Below are 21,144 nucleotides of genomic sequence, written 5' to 3'. Positions count from 1 at the left end.
GAGGTCTGGTGACCTTGCCCAAGATGGTAACCTACTTGATAACGTTCCTAGATGTTACTAGATCCCCCCTGTCTCACTTTCTCACTCACCTGAAGGTGTTTCCTGGGATCACTTCCCCAATAAACCACTTACCCTGGGACAGCTTCTCAGGTACCCCAGTGTAACATCCCAGCAACAACCAAGATCTCTGGGGCGGTTTCATCCCCTGCCTGCCTTAGCTTTGGGAAGATGTTCTCCCAGCTTCCAGGAGAACGAAGCAAAGCCCTGCAGATCTTGTCCAGGAGCTTGTCCCCAAGGGAGAAAACAAAGGGGAGGAAGGCTGGGAAAAAAAAAATCTATGATGCTGCTCGGACCTACCTGTGCCCTCTTCAAAGCAGGTGGTATGAAATTTTCCCATATAAAATTCTAACCCTATGATTGCAAAAATAAGGATTGCAAAAAATAGGAGGAGGCCGATCTGCAGCAGGGGGATCATTGCCTTCATGATCGACTTCAGGACGACTTGTAAACCTGGGGAGACACAGAGAGAGAGAGGCCCCAGAGGCCTGTGAGGAGGTACCCTGAAATGCCACCCCCAAGATGCCTCCTGAGGAAACTCAGAGCACGCGGGATGTGGGAGACAGGACGGGGCAATGGTGAGGGAAGATGGACGGAAGACATAGAGGCTGCTCACTTTAATAACAGGAACAATCCTTCCTTATATTTTAAGCACTTTTTTTTTTTTTTGGTTTTCTTTCGGCTGCACCATTTGGTTTGCGGGATCTTAGCTCCCTGGCCAGGGACTGAACCCAGGAACATGGCAGTGAAATCACTGAGTTCCAACCACTGGAAATTCCCCACCTCTATTTTAAAAATATTTTTTAAAGTACTGGGCATAGGCTGTCCTGTTTGATGACTTTTGAGGCAAGTAAGAAGTGGAAATTCATAGCTTTCTGAGCCCTATTCCTGGGTGTTGCACAATTTTCATGCAGATCAGGGTGCCTTTTTCTAACCTTTTTCCACCAAGAGGGGGAGTCTTTTTCCTAATTCATACAATGCCATATGCATCAGTTGCAGCTCTTTCTGGGAAAGCAGTCAACATCCTAGTTCCAACCCAAACCCAGATATTATTTCATTGGCTTTTAGCAACAACCCCATGAGGCAGGTACATGTGTAAAATCATCCCCATTTTACAGAGGTGGGAAGCAAAGCTCAGAGGATGTCATGCTTAAAATGAGGATTCAGCCTCAAGGTGTGAGAAATAACGGGGCCAGGATTTGAACCCAGGTTGGACTTGATGTCAAATCCCATGTCTGTAACCAACCTTTAGGAAAGTCTGTGTTAAAATGCTCCCAAGTGGATCAACAGTAAAGAATCTGCCTGCCAATGCAGGAGACACAGGTTTGATCCCTGGTCACAAAAGAGCTGGACATGACTAAACAACAACAAATTATGTGGTTAAAATGAGGATTTCTTGTTTTATGTCCTTGGATACTCTTCAGTGTCTCCCAGTTTATAGTCTATGAGAACTTCGTATCCTACTGTTGGGTGAAAACTATATAAATCTTAATTATGTTGAATTGGTTTATAGTACTTTTCGGGTCTACTATATCCTTCTACTTTTCTATATATTCATTCTATTAATCTTTGAGAGTTTAATATTGAAACTCCAACTAAGAATCTTAATTTACCAGGCTCTTCATCTGTAAATGGGGATGAGACTTAGCACCTCCCTCTCAGTTAAATGAGAGGGTTCATACCTAGCAAAGCCCTTGGCATATCATAGATGGTCATTAAACAGAGATTCTTATTAGTATTAGCTTTGGGATGGAACTTGATTTAACATGATGTAGGCATCTCTGGTCTCTTGAAGAAAAGACTCTTGAGAGTCCCTTGCACAGCAAGAAAATCAAGCCAGTCAATCTTAAAGGAAATCAACCCTGAATATTCATTGGAATGACTGATGCTGAAGCTCCAATACTTTGGCCACCTGATGCAAAGAGCCAACACATTGGAAAAGATAATACACAAAAAGCTCTTTCTGCCATGCCTGGTATGCAGTAGGCACTCAATAAATGGTAACCATCATTGCCACCAATATTAATCAGGCTGTGGGGGCAGACTGGCTAACTCCTAACTCTTCCATTCTCAGCCACATGATTTTGCTCAAATTATTCAGCCGCCCTGAGCCTCAGTTTTCTCCTCTGTAAAATGGAGATTTTGGTCCTATCAACTTCACAGGGTTGTGATTATAGAATGGGGTCCTGGGTGTGCTTAGCATGGCTCCTAATAGAGAAGTGCTCAGTTAATGGGTGCTGTGGTGATGGGTGAGGCTCCTGGCTGGCTTTTAGGAGCTCACCCAGACCTGCAGCCACATTCCTAGGGGTGGAGGTCCCTGAAGGGGCTTCCCCAAAGATAAGGCTGCCCTGACCCAGGCTAGGGAAGCATCTGAGGGCGCCTATGAGACCTTCTTGCAGAAGGGAAATGGAAGGCTCCCAGGACCCCTGAGCAGACCCCTTGCCAGGGTTAGAAACTCACGCACTTGGGATTCCAGACACCAGCTTGAGCGGCCGCAGCACTCGAACTGCCCTCAGCGTCCTTAGGTCAAACTCCGTCCCAACTGTTGCCAAGATGCTGGAAGAAAGAAGCCAGAACAGAAGGCAGACGCTGGGTTTCAGGGTCAGAGAGGTGGGTGGAGGGTTCAATGCTGTGGTTTCTTTAAAATTTTTTAATTAGAGGATAATTGCTTTACAGTGTTGTGTTCGTTTCTGCTGTGGAACAATGAGAATCAGCCATAATTATACATAGACTCAATTATACATATACAATTGATTGATCAAATCAATCAATCCTAAAGGAAATCAGTCCTGAATATTCACTGGAAGGACTGATGCTGAAGCTGAAGCTCCAATACTTTGGCCATCTGATGCAAATAACTGACTCATTGGAAAAGACCCTGATGCTGGGAAAGACGGAAGGCGGGAGGAGAAGGGGATGACAGAGAATGAGATGGTTGGATGGCATCACTGATTCGATGGACATGAGTTTGAGCAAGCTTCGGGAGTTGGTGATGGACAGGGAAGCCTGGCGTGCTGCATTCCATGGGGTTGCAAAGAGTCGCACACGACTGAGCGACTGAACTGACTGACTGATACATATATACATATATATGCATATATCCCCTCCCTCTTGAGCCTCTCTCCCTGCTCCCATTCCACTCCTCTAGGTCGTCACAGAGCGCCAGGTTGGTTTCTTGGCAGGGTGACCACAGGCTGGGTCTCAGTTTTGTCATATGTAAAACAGTGTTAATAGTACCTGCTTCACAGGATAAAAGATGATTTACAAGGACTCAATAAATGCTTCCCTTGTATGGCTCAGCTGGTAAAGAATCCGCCTGCAATGTGGGAGACCTGGGTTCGATCCCTGGGTTGGGAAGATCCCCGGGAGAAGGGAAAGGCTACCCATTCCAGTATTCTGGCCTGAAGAATTCCATGGACTGTATAGTCCATGAGGTTGCAAAGAGTCAGACACAACTGAGTGACTTTCACTTCCTTTCACTCAATACATGTTGGGCTGAGAAGAGAAATTTTCCCCATGGCACATGGTTGGGTGATACTCGGTGTATTTCATAACCCAAGATCAGGATGGATTGTGGGGAAGCTTGGAGGCACCAGGGGAGTGACAGACCCTTTGGGCTCAGGTCACTTTACCAACCGGCAAGAAAGTAGCTTAGTACTAAGACCTACGCCTGCATGGGTTCAAATTCCAGCTCTACCATTTCCCAGCTGGGTGACTGTGGGTAAGTCACTTTTCCACTTCATGCCTCAGTTCTCCCTTTTGGATAACAAGGATAACAACAGTACTGAACCCTCAAAGGGATGTGAGGATGAAACAAATTAATACATGTGAAGTGGTAGGTGTTGTGCCTGGCACACAGGAAGTGTGTTAAGCTATTGGGAAATAAATGGAAAAAAAAACACCCCAAAACCTCAAATAATGGGTGTGGCCCTGCTGGGGTGGACTAGCTGGCATCAGCCCCAGAGAGGGCTACAGACCCAAAGCCTCAGGGCAAAAAGTCACTCTTATAAATGCAAGTAAGAGTCATGGCAATAGGTGAGATGAGCCTTCTGCAGAAAGCCCCCTTCCCTCACCCCTTACATAAAGACCCTATCCTAAGACCTCACTTGTAAAAGTGTTTCTGGTGAGACAAGGGAGACCAGGGGTTCCACAGCCCTTCCTCAGCCCAAGGAACCCCCTAGACCTGTTTCCTAAATAAGATACGTAGTAGGGATGACCATGGCACCATGGCACAGAAAAGGTTGTCACTGGAACCTCAGATGATGAGCAAGGAATGTGGAAAAACAGAGGATTCTGTGGTTAAGAACGGGCTTCCCAGGTGGCACAGTGGGAAAGAATCTGCCTGCCAATGCAGGAGACACAGGTTGGATCCCTGGGTCAGGAAGATCCCCTTGAGTAGGAAATCTGCTCTAGTATGCTTGCCTGGAAAATTTCATGGACAGAGGAGCCTGGCAGGCTACAATCCATGGGGTTGTGAACCGTCAGAGGCTACTGAGCATGTACTGTGATTAACAGGATGGAGACCACAGAAGTAATTTGGTGGATATCTTCATTCTTGTCCAGGAGTCTGAGTCTTACAACTTTGGCCTGTGAATAACCAGTATCTACATCTGTCTTTATTTATTGGCTGCGCATGCAGAAGGTAGGATCTTAGTTCCCTGACTAGGGACTGACCCATGCTCCCTGCAGTGGAAGTGTGGAGTCTTAACCATTGGACCACCAGGGAAGTCCCTCTTTGTCTTTTTTTTTTAATTTTTATTGTATATTGGAGTATAAATGATTTACAACTCTGTGTCAGTTTCAGGTGGACAGCAAAGTGATTCAGTTATACATACACATACAACCATTCTTTTTCAAATTCTTTTCCTATATAGATTACTTAACAAAATATTGAGGAGAGTTCTCTGTGCTATACGGTAGGTCCTTGTTGATGATTTATTTTATATATAAATATAAATATATTATTTTATATATAGTAATAGTACATCTCTTTGTCTTTGAGACCATCAGTATCTGCATCTATTAACAACCTGTATTGGCACCTGTATTAATAAACTGTATTGGCCTGCTTTTGTCTCAGGACTTTCTCTGAAGCTAAGACAGACCCAGGCAGTGAATTCCCCTGTGAGAGCAGCCCTCCACCAAAGATCGCTGGGAAGAGGTGGATGAATTCCCCAGGTCCCTCGCCCCCTCCTTCCAGATTGCTCTGAGGTGTGAGTTTCATACAGGCTCCCAGAGAGGTTGAGCCCAGCTGCCTCTCCAGGGTAACCTGCTCAAGTCCTCATTCTTCCCTGTCTCCCCACCCTTGTCCCCCACCCATATTTCCTGGAGTCACTTCCCAGATGAACTACTTGGACCCAAATTCTTGTCTCAGCGTCAATGTGGGGGCACTCCAAACTAAGACAGGAGTATTCCCAGCTCTTTCCCAACTACTCCTAGGACAGAAAGTTAAAGTGCTAGTCGCACAGTTGTGTCAGACACTTTGTGACCCCACGGACTGTAGCCTATCAGGCTCCTCTGCCATGGGATTCTCCAGGCAAGAATACTAGAGTGGGGAGCCACCCGCCATTCCGTTCTCCAGGGGATCTTCCTGATGCAGGAATCGATCTCGGGTCTCCTGCACTAAGAGTAGCTCTTTACCACCAGAGACACCATTCCCAGGACAGAGATGCGTTTATTAGATTGGGCTAACCTCCTCTTCCACCATCATCAAATGTACATCTAAACACATCGTATGTCTTGGGCAAAGCAATACTTGAGGCGCTCCCTGCTTTGTAGGGCTGATGCAGGAGAAAAACAGTTTCATCAAAAAATGCACACAGAGATTGAATCCATTGGGGGTGTGATGCATTCTTAGAGAGAGCAGGTGAAAAAAACAGCTCTGAGGGTACACAGCAGGTAGTGTTAACTCATCTGGGACCCCGGGAGATTCCCGTTTCAAGCTGAGGATTCATGGATGAGCAGGTGGAATCTGATCAGTGGGGGAAGAACTTTCTAGGCTGAGGAAATGGCTGAGACAGACAGCCTGGGGTGGGAAGGCAAATTCAAGGAAGGAAATGGCGCATGGTGGGGATTTGGGTGATGCCATGAAGCTGAAGTGTAGGTGAGGGCCTTGCCAAGCAACCCCAAGGAAATTTTCATTCATTTAATTATATATTTTTTCTATTCCTCTCCCAATTTTCATTTGGATTTCTCAAACTCCATCCTGTAGATCACCAGTCTATTTTACTTTCTTCTTTCTCAGCAGGTAAAAGCCATTGTTAAGGGTGTGTGTGTGTGTGTGTGTGCGTGTGCGTGTGTGCTCATTCAGTCGTGTCCTACTCTTCGCGATCCCATGGACTGTAGCTGCCAGGTTCCTCTGTCCATGGGATTTTTCAGGCAAGAATACTAGAGTGGATTGTTATTTCCTCCTCCAGGGGATCTTCCCCACCCACAGATCAAATCCATGTCTCCTGAGCTGGCAGGCGGATTCTTTACCACGGAGCCACCTGGACAAGCATTCCCTGAGTTTTCATTCACTGACTTCACAAACATTAACTGAGCATCTACAGTGTGCCAGGTCTTGGGGACACGAGTCATAGGAATCCCTATCTGTGTGTGGGAGGCTGAGAATAAACCCCGTAAATGTGCCAGATGTCAGGGCGATGAGTACAAGGCAGAAAAGCAGGGCAGGGAAGAGGGCGTGCTGGCAAAGTGGGGCAGGATGAGGGGAGCGATGACACCATTTCAATTAGTAAAGGCCAACTGCTTTTTCCCGCCTGGCTGGGTAGTAGTTCAGTGTTAAAGGTGTTCAGACCAGCATCGCCCAGTAGAACTTCAAGAAGAGCCGTATGTTGGACATAGCGAACAGACTGGTGGTTGCCAAGGGGGGCATGTTGGGGGAAGGATGGAGTGGGAGGTTGGGGTTAGCAGATGTAAGCTTTTATATATAGAATGAATAAACACTCTCTACATAGCACAGAGAACTCTTCAATATCCTATGATAAACTGTAATGAAAAGGCACATAAAAAAGAGAATTATATATATGTATGACTGAATCACTTTGGCGTACAACAGAAATTAACACAACATTGTAAATCAATTATACTTCAGTAAGAAAAGAAAAAAGGAAAAAAAAGGAAGAACTATGTGTGAAATTTAAAATTTGCCAACAGCTACATTAAAAGCCCAAAGAAACAGATGAAATTAATTTTAATAATATACTTTATTCAACCAGGTATATCTTAAGTATTGGGCTTCCCAGGTGGCTCAGTGGTAAAGATTTGCCTGCCAAGCAGAAGACATGGGTTCAATCCTGGGGTCAGGAAGATCCCCGGCAAAGGAAATGGCAATCCAATCCAGTATTCTTGCCTGGGAAATCCCATGGACAGAGGAGCCTGGTGGGCTATATTCCATGGGGTCACAAAGAGTCGGACATGACTCAGTGACTAAATAACAACATCTGAAGTATTATGATTTAAATAGGCAATCACTATGAAAGATTACTCATAAGACATTTTATATATTCTTTCCTTTAGACTGTCTTTGAAATCTGGTTAGCATATTCTACACTTAGGGTACATCTCAACTCAGGTGTATGATGGCTACACACGGCCAGTGCTGAGTGTACCTTGTAGGTCAGGTCCAGAGAAAGAGTCAGTGGGGAAGAGATGTGATATGAGTTACAGGAATATGTTAGAGGAAAACTCTAGGCAGAAAGACAGCCAGTGCAAAGGTCCTGAGGCAGGACCATGCCTGGTACACTTGAGGAATGTCAAGAAGGCCACACAGCTGAATGAACCAGGGTGTCAGCGGGAGGAAATGAGGGCAGGGAGGTGATGGGGCAGTGTGCAGGAGTCTGTGGGCCATGGTGAGGACTTGGACTTTTGTTCTGAGTAAAGCAGGAGCCAAGGAAGGTTCTGAGCATTACAGAGACATGATCTGACTTACATACTAAAATAAGATCCCTCTGGGGGTCCAGACCAGAAACTGGGAGGTTGGAAGTGGGCGGAGATGACCACAGTGGTCCAGGTGAGAGATGATGGGTTTAGATCTAGTTGTGCTGGACACAAGGATAACACTGAGATGAACTCAGCCTTGCCCTTAGATGACCACGCAAGTAAGTGGATGACAGAGTCAAGTACAAGTCCTTCTGGCCTCAGGGCTGTCGGAGGCAGGAAGGAGGAGGAAATGAATACAGACAGGAGGGCGGGGGACAGTGTGATTGTGGAGCCCAAGTCTGAAAATGCAGCAAAGCAAAAGATCTTAACAAAACCTTAGACCTGGAGTTAAACCCTGACCCTGCATCCTCTCATTATCTAGCCTTTGCGCTAACTTCTCTGAGCCTCTGAAATGCAGCGAATCTGACTTCCCTCCTGCCCAGTGCTATCCTAGTGGGCACCCAAGATGGACTATCTCCTGTGCCCCTCCCTGGAAGGATGACAGGGAATTAGGAGCAGAATGGAAGGAGGGAGAGGCTTCTCAGACTGAGAATGCCCTATAGAGGCAGAAAACTTCCCTCAGGAAACATGATGGGAGGGGGGTGGGAAATCGGGGTGGGCTGGACCACTGGAGGCTGTGAACTGGAGGCGGAGGAGGTGGGTCCTGCTGTGTGGACAGTGGGAGTCATGTGAGGTTTCGGAGCAGGGAAGGGATGTGATTAGGGCTGGCGTCAGGAAGACAAGCCTGACAGCTGAAAGGACAGATTGGTGGTGATGGAGGCAGGAGTTAGAAGGCAGCCGCAAGAGCAGACCAGCGTAATGAGGACTAGAACTAGGACAAAGGCAGTGGGAGTACAAAGGAGGCCCCAATTTATATATAGCTGCCACAGATCACTGTGCACCAGGAAACTTGCCTGGGCTCACCAAGTGCTCCCTGCGTCCAAGCCATCATTAGGAGGAGTCCCATTTTATAGACGAGGAAACGGAAGCCCAGAGAAGTTACAAAGGCACAGAGGTCCATGCTGCCAAGAGAGAATGTGAACCCAGGACCCCAGGACTCCAGAACCCCAGTTTTCCACCTCACATGGCTTGTTGGATGGGGTGGGTGCAGTGGTGGGAAAGAAAAGGAAGGGAAGAATGGCTTTCTGGTTATAAACGGACCACCAAGTGATGATCATTCAATTATTCACAAGGCTTTGTGGAGTACCTGCTATGCACCAGACACTCAGGGAGGAGGACCTCAGGATGCCACCATGAGCAGAGTGACAATGGATCACTTTGGGACAATGGGACGACACATGGCGTGTCGTGCTGCGGAAAACAGTATGGCGGCCACCAGTGCTCCCAATGGAAGGATGGAGTGTGTGGTGGCAAAGAGGAATTAAGACCGGGCCACCTGAAGGATGGAATTATCAACTGAGACGGGGAAGATGCAGGAAGGGGGAGGTTTGAAGGAAGATCAAGAGCTGGGTTGTGACATTGAGACTGACATATACACACTACTCGGTATAAAATAGATAACTATTGAGAAAGTCCTGTATAGCACAGAGAACTCTACTCAGAGTTCCATGGTGACACAGTGGGGAGATATATAGAGAGAGAGCTGATTCACTTTGCTGTACAGCGGAAATTAACACAACATTGTAAAGAAACTAAATTCCAATAAAAAGTGGGGAAAGAGCTGGATGGTGGACACACTGAGTTTGGGAAGCCAGATGTCTGTAATTCCCTCATTAAAATCTTCCAGTGGCTACCATCAGGCTTAGAATAAACCCAGGTTATACCATGACCACAAGACCTTGCCTGACTTGATTTCCCCTGACCACCATTTCTGTACTCCAGCCACTTTGGCTTTCTGTTCTTCCAACAGGAAAATCTCCTTTCTACCATGCAGTCATATGACGGCCATCTCTTTTCCTGCTAACACTTGCCTTCAACTCTCTCCCTCCTTGTCTAGTTGGCTCTCTGCAAATCTTTCAGGCTGCAGTTCAAATTTTTCTTCTCAAAGAGGATTTTCATGTCCCCTTCTAGATAATGAGAACTCTCTGGGATTATATTGTTTATTAAATTGCATTTATTATTTTGGGCTTCCCAGGTAAAGGATCCACCTGCCAAGCAGGAGATGCAGTTTTGATCCCTGGGTCGGGAAGATCCCCTGGAAAGGGAAACAGCAACCCACTCCAGTATTCTTGCCTGGGAAATCCAATGAACAGAGGAGCCTGGTGGGCTATAGTCCATGGGGTCGCAAAAGAATTGGACACGACTTAGCACCTAAACAACAACATATAAATGTTTGCTATCATCATCATTTAAATTTTTATTACTTGCCCCTAAGTCATACCAGAATTGACTGATGAAGGAACCAGCATTCATTAAGTTTATTCTCTTTGCCAGGTTATATGCTTGTGGCTTTAAATACTGAGGTCTCATTTTATGCCTCAGTATCTTTACCAGGTGGGTGTTCTGCTGCTGCTACTGCTAAGTCGCTTCAGTCGTGTCCGACTCTGTGCGACCCGATAGACAGCAGCCCACCAGCCTCCCCTGTCCCTGGGAGTCTCCAGGCAAGAACGGTGTAGTGGGTTGCCATTTCCTTCTCCAATGCATGAAAGTGAAAAGTGAAAGTGAAGTCACTCAGTCGTGTCTGACTCTTCACGACCCCATGGATTGCAGCCTACCAGGCTCCTCCGCCCATGGGATTTTCCAGCCAAGAGTACTGGAGTGGGGTGCCATCACCTTCTCGGAGGTGAGTGTTCTGCACTTAGTTAATTGACAGGGGAACTGAGACTCTGAGGGGTTAAGTACTTGCCCACAATCACACAGCTAACATGTGGTACCTGTAACCCGAGTCTGGCTTGGCTGCCTCCACTGTGCTGCCCCTGGTTAATTCCCCCACCCCACTTACCCTCTCCCAGGATCTCAGCCAAGTTTATGTCTCTGTCAACCCAAGTATAGGAAGGATCTAGAGTTTTCTCTAGCTCCCTGGAAGTCAGAATGTCAATAAATATTTGCAGAGGAGCAACTACTTTGTGCCAGGTGGGTGAGGAGGGGAACATGTGCAAAGGCCTTGGGGCTGGAGAGAATGTACGGAGAAGAGCGGGGTTACCAGATGAGGGGCAGGGGCAGAGGACAGGAGGATACGAGAAGAAGATATTAGCGTGGCTAGAAAACAGGGGAGAGGATGGAGGCCTCATTGACCTCACCCACCAGACCTTATTCAGAGGAAGCACCTGCCCACACTATGTACAAGGGCCAAGACATAGAAGCAACCTTATTAAACGTCCATTGGCAGACGTATGGATAAAGGAGATGTGGTCCCTATGTACTGTGGATTATTACTCAGTCATAAAAAGAATGAAACGATTCCATTTACGGAAACACCGACGAACCTAGAGATTGTCATACTAAGTGAATTAAGCCGGAAAGACAAATATCATGTATCGCTTATATGTGGAATCTAAAAAAATGATGCAAATGAACTTATTTACAAAACAAAAATCGACCCACCAACATAGAAAACAAACATGGTTACCAAAGGGGTCGGGGGGGAGGGATACGTTAGGAATTTGAGATTAACATATACACACTACCATACATAGAACAGATAACCAACAAGGGCCTCCTGTGCAGCACAAAGGACTACACTCAGTGTTTTATGTGTGTGTGTGTTAGTGTCAGTCGCTCAGTCGTGCCCGACTCTTTGCGACCCCATGAACTGCAGGCCACCAGGCCCCGCTGTCCATGAGATTTTCCAGGCCAAGGATACTGGAGTGGATTGCCATTAACCTCTAAATAAAAAGAATCTGAAAAAGAATATACACACATACATATATATGTATGACTAAATCACCTTGCTGTATACTTGAAACACAACATCATGAATCAATTATACTTTTATAATATTTTTAAAATCTTGACATACAGAACAAACATATGGATATCAAAGAAGGAAGTGAGGGTGGAATGGATTGGGAAATTGGGATTGACATGTATACACTGCTGCTGCTGCTGCTGCTAAGTCGCTTCAGTCGTGTCCGACTCTGTGCGACCCCATAGATGGCAGCCCACCAGGCTCCCCTGTCCCTGGGATTCTCCAGGTAAGAACACTGGAGCGGGTTGCCATTTCCTTCTCCACATGTATACACTACTATGTATAAAATAGATAACTAATGTGAGTGTGTGCTAAGTCACTTCAGTTGTGTCTGACTTTGCAACCCTATGGACTGTGGCCCACCAGGCTCCTCTGTCCATGGGATTCTCCAGGCAAGAATACTGGGGTGGGTTGCCATGCCCTTCTCCAGGGGATCTTCCTGACCCAGGATTGAACCCACCTCTCTTAGGTCTCCCGCATTGGCAGGCGAGTTCTTTACTGCTAGAGCCACCTGGGAAGCCTAACTAATGAGAACCTACTGTATAGCACAGAACTCTACTCAATGCTATGTGGTGACCTAAATGAAAAGGAAATCCAGGGAAGACGGGAGATATGTATATGTATAGCTGATTCAAGGCTATGGTTTTTCCAGTGGTCATGTATGGATGTGAGAGTTGGACTATAAAGAAGGCTGAGCGCAGAATTGATGCTTTTGAACTGTGGTGTTGGAGAAGACTTGAGAGTCCCTTGGACTGCAAGGAGATCCAGCCAGTCCATCCTAAAGGAGATCAGTCCTGGGTGTTCATTGGAAGGACTGATGTTGAAGCTGAAACTCCAATATTTTGGCCGCCTGATGCGAAGAGCTGACTCATTTGAAAAGACCCTGATGCTGGGAAAGATTGAGGGCAGGAGGAGAAGGGGACTACAGAGGATGAGATGGTTAGATGGCATCACTGACTCAATGGACATGGGTTTGGGTGGACTCCGGGAGTTGGTGATGGACAGGGAGGCCTGGCGTGCTGTGGTTCATGGGGTCACAAAGAGTCAGACACGACTGAGCGACCTAACTGAACTGAATAGCTGATTCACTCTGTTGGACAGCAGAAAATGACATTGCAAAGCAACTAACTCCAGTAAAAAAGAAAAACCCATGCAGATAAAAGAAAATATTAAAATAAACAGACTTCCTTTATGCAAAATAAAGAAGCATCTGCCCCGCAGATCCATTCCAATCCTTCTGAGATAAGTATTCGGAGCATAACTGCTTCCCCTGCGTCTGTATTCTTGCTATTGGTAGATTTTGCAAATCTTCTTCAAGTTTATTCTTATATCACCTGGCTTTTAGCTTCTCTTGGAAAAACTATTCCTAAAATTCCTTTTCTAAACCCTCAAATGCAGAGTCAAGATTTGGTCTGTGCAATGCACCTTTCTCGTTCACTTGTTCATTCATTCATCCCTTTCATCCCCACATTTTACTTTCATTCCCCCCCCCAGAGAAAACTGATATGTTTAATCTGGTCTTATTGGAGTGCATTCTTGTAAAACATGCGCTTTATTTTGAACGCATGTATTTTAAGTTTACATCAATGGCAACTGTCAGGACTATTCTCTTGTTTTCTATTTTCACCCAGAACAGCAGACGTGCAGTTTGGGGTTCTCGCTGGGCCTGGGAGCTGCCGAAGTGCACCCGTCACATCCCACCTGCCCGTCCCCCAGGCACAGCCACCAGGTGGTCTTCAGCTCATCCTCCACAGATGGTGCTGGAGGGAAAACCTCATACCCACTCCTTATAAAACCAATAAAAGTCTCACGGAGACTTATGTACCTGAGAGCATAACTGCCCCTGGGTCTGGACTTAACTGGACCAACCACCGCTGATCATCCTCTGCAGTGGCCGCTCAGGCCACGCCCCCATGAGGGGGAGGAGCTTCCTCTGTCACCACAACAGGCTGACCCTTCCCTTAACCACCTTTCTAATTTTTTCCACTCAAAGAGCCATACAGAGACACTCACTGTTTTAATTTTCATCTTTCTGATTACAAGTGGTTTTGAATTCCATGTCATCTACTGATTAGCTTTTCAGACTTTTATTCCCTAAACTGATCACATTTTTTGCCTGCTTTCCTCTTGGGGTTGCTGTGCTATTTTTGTTTTTCGTTATTATTATTATTTGTATTTTTATTGAAGTTGCGTTGATTCACAATGTTGTCTTAATTTCTGCTGTAGACCAAAGTGATTCAGTTAAACATAAATATATACATTCTTTTTTGTATTCTTTTCCATTTTGGTTTTTTTACAGGATATTAAATATAGTTCCCTGTGCTATACAGTAGGACCTTGTCCTTTACCCACTCTGTGTATAATAGTTTGCATCTTCTGGTCCCAAACTCCCAATCCAACCCTCCCCTGACTCCTCCTTAGCAGGCTTAGCAGGGCTGCTGTGTTATTGTGGTTGAAAATTCCCCCCATGGGCTTCCCAGGTGGCTCAGAGGTAAAGAATCTGCCTGCCAATGCAGGAGACTGGGTTGGATTCCTGGGTTGGGAAGATCCCCTGGAAAACAAATGGCAACCCACTCCAGTACTCTTGCCTGGGAAATCCCATGAACAGAGAAGCCTGATGGGCTAGAGTCCGTGGGGTCACAAAAGAGTCAGTCGTAACTTAGCAACTAAACAACATTTCCCTCCTATAGTGTTGATTGACACTGGCCAGTATGGTAGCCACTGGCTGCATGTGGCTATTGAGCTCTTGAAATGTGGCCATTATGACTAAGGAACTGAGTTTTAAATTGTATTTACTTTCAATTCATTTCCATTAAAAATAGTCACATGTCATAGAGAACAGATTTGTGACTGCCTCGTGAAAAAGTTGGCTTAAAGCTCAACATTCAGAAAACGAAGATCATGGCATCCGGTCCCATCACTTCATGGGAAATAGATGCGGAAACAGGGGAAACAGTGTCAGACTTTTTTTGGGCTCCAAAATCACTGTAGATGGTGACTGCAGCCATGAAATTAAAAGACGCTTACTCCTTGGAAGGAAAGTTATGACTAACCTAGATAGCATATTCAAAAGCAGAGACATTACTTTGCCAACAAAGGTCTGTTTAGTCAAGGCTATGGTTTTTCCTGTGGTCGTGTATGGATGTGAGAGTTGGACTGTGAAGAAGGCTGAGTGCCGAAGAATTGATGCTTTTGAACTGTGGTGTTGGAGAAGACTCTTGAGAGTCCCTTGGACTGCAAGGAGATCCAACCAGTCCATTCTGAAGGAGATCAGCCCTGGGATTTCTTTGGAAGGAATGATGCTAAAGCTGAAACTCCAGGAGTTTGGCCACCTCATGCGAAGAGTTGACTCATTGGAAAAGACTCTGATGCTGGGAGGGATTGGGGGCAGGAAGAGAAGGGGACGACAGAGGATGAGATGGCTGGATGGCATCACTGACTTGATGGATGTGAGTGTGAGTGAACTCCAGGAGTTGGTGATGGACAGGGAGGCCTGGCATGCTGGGATTCATGGGGTCGCAAAGATTCGGACACGACTGAGTGACTGAACTGACTGACTGACTGAGGGCGAGTGGGGATAGGAAGGGATGGATAAGAAGTTTGGGACTAGCAAGTGCAAGCTATTGCATATAGAATGAATAAATGAGGTCCTGCTGTATAGCAAAGGGAACTATATTCACTATCCTGTAATAAACCATAATGGAAAAGAAAAAAATGTTTTAAGTAGTCGCATGTGCCTAGGGACTATCATACCAGACAGCTGTTAGCTATTAATTGCTGATCAGTTTTTTCCTATCATCGTATGCACTATTTACAAACACTACTTTAGTTCTTAACACATGTCAGGTTTTTTTTTTTTTCCCTTGAGGGAGTAAGAGACTCAATTTTATTTTATTATTAAATTCATAAAACAAGCATTACATTTTATCAGATGTTTTCGGGGCAAAGCAGTATAAAATATATCACTGAGATAACCTTTATTCTGTAATCAATTACATGGACTGTTTTCTTAAGTCTTAACTGAACTTGTTACAATACTGCTTCTGTTTTATGGCCACAAGGGATGTGGGATCTTAGTTCCCTGACCAGGGATAAAACCCACACCCCCTGCATTGGAAGACTAAATCTCAGCCACTGGACCATCAGGGAAGTCCCTATTCTGTAATTATTTAAAAGTCTACAAAAATACTTTATTTAAATATGGCTCTGACAGAATCATCTTAAAACAACCTAATTTTAAAAAACTGAGCATACACATTTAGGGTCAAAATAATGTTAATTACAATTTATTTGAAACAACCCAATCAAAAAGTGGGCAGGACCTAAACAGACATTTCTCCAAAGAAGAGACATAGATGGCTAATAAACAGATGAAAAGATGCTCAATATCGCTCATTATTAGAGAAAAGCAAATCAAAACTACAATGAGGGATCATCTCACACGGGTCAGAATGGCCATCATCAAAAATTCTACAAACAATAAATGCTGGAGAGGGTGTGGAGAAAAGGGAACCCTCTTACATTGTTGATGGGAATGCAAACTGATACAACCACTATGGAGAACAGTGTGGAGATTCTTTCTAGGAATAAAACTACCATATGACCCAGCAATCCCACTACTGGGCATATACCCTGAGGAAATCAGAACTGAAAAAGACACATGTATCCCAGTGTTCACTGTAGCAGTATTTACAACAACTAGAACATGGAAGCAACCTAGATGTCCATTGGCAGATGAACAGATAAGGAAGTTGTGGTGCATATATACAATGGAATATTACTCAGCTATAAAAAGGAACACATTTGAATCAGTTCTAATGAGGTGGATGAACCTAGAGCCTATTATACAAAGTGAAGTAGGTCAGACAGAGAAAGACAAACACCATATATTAATGCATATACACAGAACTAGAAAGATGGTACTGATGACCCTACGTGCAGGGAAGCAAGGGAGACACAGACACAAAGAACAGACTTTTGGACACAGTGGGGGAAGGAGCGGGTGGGCTGATTTGAGAGAGGAGCACTGAAACATATACATCACCATATGTAAAGCAGATCGCCAGTGGGAGTTTGATGTGTGTGATTCAGGGAGCCCAAAGCCAGTGCTGCTAACAACCTGGAGGGATGGGGTGGGGAGGGAGGTGGGTTCAGCAGGGAGGGGACACATGTCTGCCTACGGCCAATTCATGCTGATGTATGCTAAAAACCATCACAATGTTGTAAAGTGTCAGTCACTCAGTTGTGTCTGACTCTTTGTGACCCCAAGGACTAGCTCGCCAGGCTCATCTGTTCATGGAATTCTCCAGGCAGAAATACTGGAGTGGTTAGCCATTCTCTTCTCCAGGGTATCTTTCCAACTCAGGGATTGAACCTGGGTCTCCTGAATCGCAGGCAGATATTTTACTATCTGATTTATTTATTTATTTACTTTCCCACCAGGGAAGCCACCGTAAAGGAACTATCCTTCAATTAAAATAAATAAATTAATTAGTTAAAAATGTGTTTGATAAACAACAAGGATTTACTGTATAGGACAGGGAACTATACTCAAGATCTTGTAATAAACTGTAGTAGAAAATAATTGAAAAAAAGAATATAGATATATACCATATCAGTTCAGTTCAGTCGCTCAGTCGTGTCCGACTCTTTGTAACCAAATCACTATGTTGTACACCCCAAACCAACACAGCACTATAAATGAACTCCACCCCAACAAAAAATTTTTGCATTTATTTGTGACCTAAAGTAACATGTACACTGTCACTTAATCTTAAATGTTTAAGAATCCAAGAAAGAAGAAAACAGCACTGTCATTTCTCATTAATTCACTTAGCATTTAAGAACCTAGCAACATGGTTTACACCATGAGTCAAGAAATCCTTTTGGCAATAAATTAAATTATTACAAAAAGACAGCATACGGTTACTATATTTCAACTACACTTGAGTTCAGGTGTTATTTTAAATGATTGTAAGGGACTTCCCTGGTGATCCAGTGGTTAAGAATCTGCCTTCCAATGCGGGGGACACAGATTGGATCCCTGGCCAGGGAACTAAGATCTCACATGTTGTGGGGCAACTAAGCCCGTGCTCCACAAGACAAGCCCCTGCACCACAATGGAGACCCAGTACAGCCAAAATAAAAATAAAATAAAATTTACATAAAGAAATATGATTATAAACATTAATTTATTTCCGACTCCTAACACCCTATTAGTTGATGCTATTCTTCCCGTTTTATTGATGAGAAAACTGAGGCACAGAGAGGTGAAGTAACTTGCTCAAGGATTCGCAGGACATGGTATGGCCAGGATCCGGATCTGGGAACCAAACCGCCCCCATCTCAGTTTTCATATAATCAAGTTTTTGTTGGTGGTGGTGGTGGTGGTTTGTTTTTGCCTTAGAGTTTTGGTTTTTAAATTTAAGAAGTCCTTCCCCCTCTCCTGGGGTTGCACAGATATCCTCCTGCCTTTTCTCCCTTCATGTGAAGTTCTTACCACTCATCCAAGGTCCTCTCAAGTGCCTTGACCTTTGCATGGAACAGTTCTTTCTCTTATTTGTCTTCTAAAGTAGAAGACGGCACAAAAGGACACGTTGCTATTTTGGGTGATTCCTGAAGCTGTATTAAAGTGCAGTGTTTTCTTAAATAAAAAGGAGAAGGTGCAGGTGGAAAAAAATCCCAGAAGGTGTGAGGTAAGTGATTTCTAGAAAAGACAAGACCCCTGAGAGGGCCGCATCTGTGGGGAACAAGAGAGAGATGGCCATTGAGTGAAGGTCAGCTTGAGGGGCATTGCTGCATTACCTTGCTGATTGCAAGGCTGAAGGAAGCAATGGAAGGGATATCTCTCCTTGAGAGACTGGGATAAGAAGACGTGGGAAGCTAGTGTGGTGACCACCTGAGGCGGGTGGAGACAGAATATTCTTCTAAGTAGAGGAGATTTGTCCAAGTTTGCAAGAGAAGGGCATTGTGTCCCTGGAGAAGGAGAGCCTGAAGGTCCGAACGAGACATCTGATGGAGTAAAGCTCTTGAGAAAATGGATAACCACGTTTTCAATTGAATTCCCAGACATTCAGTGGGCACCTCCCACGGGAGAGGCACTCAAGGAGCAAAACAAAAACAAAAGCTAAGCTCTCGCCAGCAGCTTGTGGGAATTGCAACTGGTTCCACCACTTGGGAAAATTGTTAGGTGGTTTCTGCCCAAAGCTAAACAGATTCTGCCCCATGACCCAGAAATTCCACCCAGGAATACCTCCCAGAGAAATGGGAGCTGTGGTCACCAAATGACAAGCAGGAATGTCAACAGCACTTTTCTCTGTCACAGCCTCAAAGTGGAAAGTATCCAAATGCCCTTCACCAGTGCAGTAGACAAACATAGCCATGAGGATGAATGACTTACAACCTTACAACCACAAGTCACAACATGGATGGATCTCACACACACAAACAAGGTCAAGAGAAAGAAACCAATAAGAGCAAGATGCATCACCCTATGTATTTACAACACAAGAATAAGCAAGACTAGGGAATTCCCTGGTGGTCCAGTAGTTAGAACGCTGTGCTTCCACTGCAGGGAGCACGGGTTTTATCCCTGGTCAGAGAGCTAAGATCAAGAGCAAGCCATGTGGCACAGCTAAGCCCCAAACGCCCAAGACAACCAACCAACCAACCAAACAAAAAGAATAAGACTAATCTATTCTGTTCCATGTCACGAAGGGGTTTCTGGCGATTGGAGGTGAACAAGAGCGTTTCTAAAACCACTTGATGGGTGAATTCTGTCTCCTGTTGAGACCTTGACTGATAAATGGTGGGAATGGCTGACCTGAGAAGCCCGGCGTTTCTTTTTTTTTTTAAATTTTATTTTATTTTTAAACTTTACAATATTGTATTGGTTTTGCCAAATATCGAAATGAATCTGCCACAGGTATACCCGCGTTCCCCATCCTGAACCCTCCTCCCTCCTCCCTCCCCTACCCTCCCTCTGGGTCGTCCCAGTGCTCCAGCCCCAAGCATCCAGTACCGTGCATCGAACCTGGACTGGTGACTTGTTTCATACATGATATTATACATGTTTCAATGCCATTCTCCCAAATCTCCCCACCCTCTCCCTCTCCCACAGAGTCCATAAGACTGATCTATACATCAGTGTCTCTTTTGCTGTCTCGTACACAGGGTTATTGTTACCATCTTTCTAAATGCCATATATATGCGTTAGTATACTGTATTGGTGTTTTTCTTTCTGGCTTACTTCACCCTGTATAATAGGTTCCAGTTTCATCCATCTCATTAGAACTGATTCAAATGTATTCTTTTTAATGGCTGAGTAATACTCCATTGTGTATATGTACCACAGCTTTCTTATCCATTCATCTGCTGATGGGCATCTAGGTTGCTTCCATGTCCTGGCTATTATAAACAGTGCTGCGATGAACATTGGGGTACATGTGTCTCTTTCCCTTCTGGTTTCCTCACTGTGTATGCCCAGCAGTGGGACTGCTGGATCATATTGGAAATAAAAGCAAAAATAAACAAATGGGACCTAATTAAACTTAAAAGCTTCTGCACAACAAAGGAAACTATTAGCAAGGTGAAAAGGCAGCCTTCAGAATGGGAGACAATAATAGCAAATGAAGCAACGGACAAACAACTAATCTCAAAAATATACAAGCAACTCCTACAGCTCAACTCCAGAAAGCCCGGCGTTTCTAAGACCAAGTCTCTGGAGAAACAGGATCCAAGTCTACGTTCCTTTACCCCAGTGGGCAGAAATACTCAGCTGCCTTTTCCAAATAAGACTTCAGATTGGGGGAAAGACATTCTGCAAGGTTTCTGCCTCACCATGTTTAAGGCCAAGAACAATTCCTTACAGGAAGTCCAAGAAACAGAGGAGATTATTTGTATAAATTTTGCATTAGAATACAAAGGTAAATACTTTTAGTGAAAATTTGCAACTTTTTAATGTTTTGACATAGTTTTCTGTTTGTCTTTATCTCAGGCACCAAGATTATAAAATATCTAAGTAATATATTTTTGTTGTTCTTTTAGGGCTCAGGGGTTAATTCACCCTGAGTACATGACTAAAATAATAAAATTACTAGTTCAGGGAATTCAACTTGGTGTTCTGTGATGACTGGGAGGGCTAGGATGGGGGGTGCGTGGGAGGGAGGCTCACGAGGGAGGGGATATAGATACCCTTGTAGCTGATTCATGTTGTTGTAGAGCAGAAATTAACACAACATTGTAAAGCAATTACACTAAAATTAAATCAAAATAAATTGAAAAAATGTAAAAAAATAAAA

The 21,144-nt window shown here is 44.7% G+C and overlaps 1 protein-coding gene across 1 annotated transcript in view; it reads right to left on the bottom strand.

The window, feature by feature from the left end:
• CACNA1A (calcium voltage-gated channel subunit alpha1 A) overlaps window positions 1–21,144 on the bottom strand; it is a 253,453-nt gene that overhangs the window by 132,582 nt on the left and 99,727 nt on the right. The window contains 2 exon segments of the mRNA XM_070373554.1: window positions 358–510; window positions 2,522–2,613. Of these exon segments, the coding sequence (XP_070229655.1) occupies window positions 358–510; window positions 2,522–2,613 (245 nt within the window).

Source organism: Bos mutus, chromosome 7 (genome assembly GCF_027580195.1).
Source record: "Bos mutus isolate GX-2022 chromosome 7, NWIPB_WYAK_1.1, whole genome shotgun sequence".
In the NCBI taxonomy this organism is placed as follows: domain Eukaryota; kingdom Metazoa; phylum Chordata; class Mammalia; order Artiodactyla; family Bovidae; genus Bos; species Bos mutus.
Note: the sequence above shows the minus strand (reverse complement) of the source record. Positions and strands in the feature narration are given on the sequence as shown.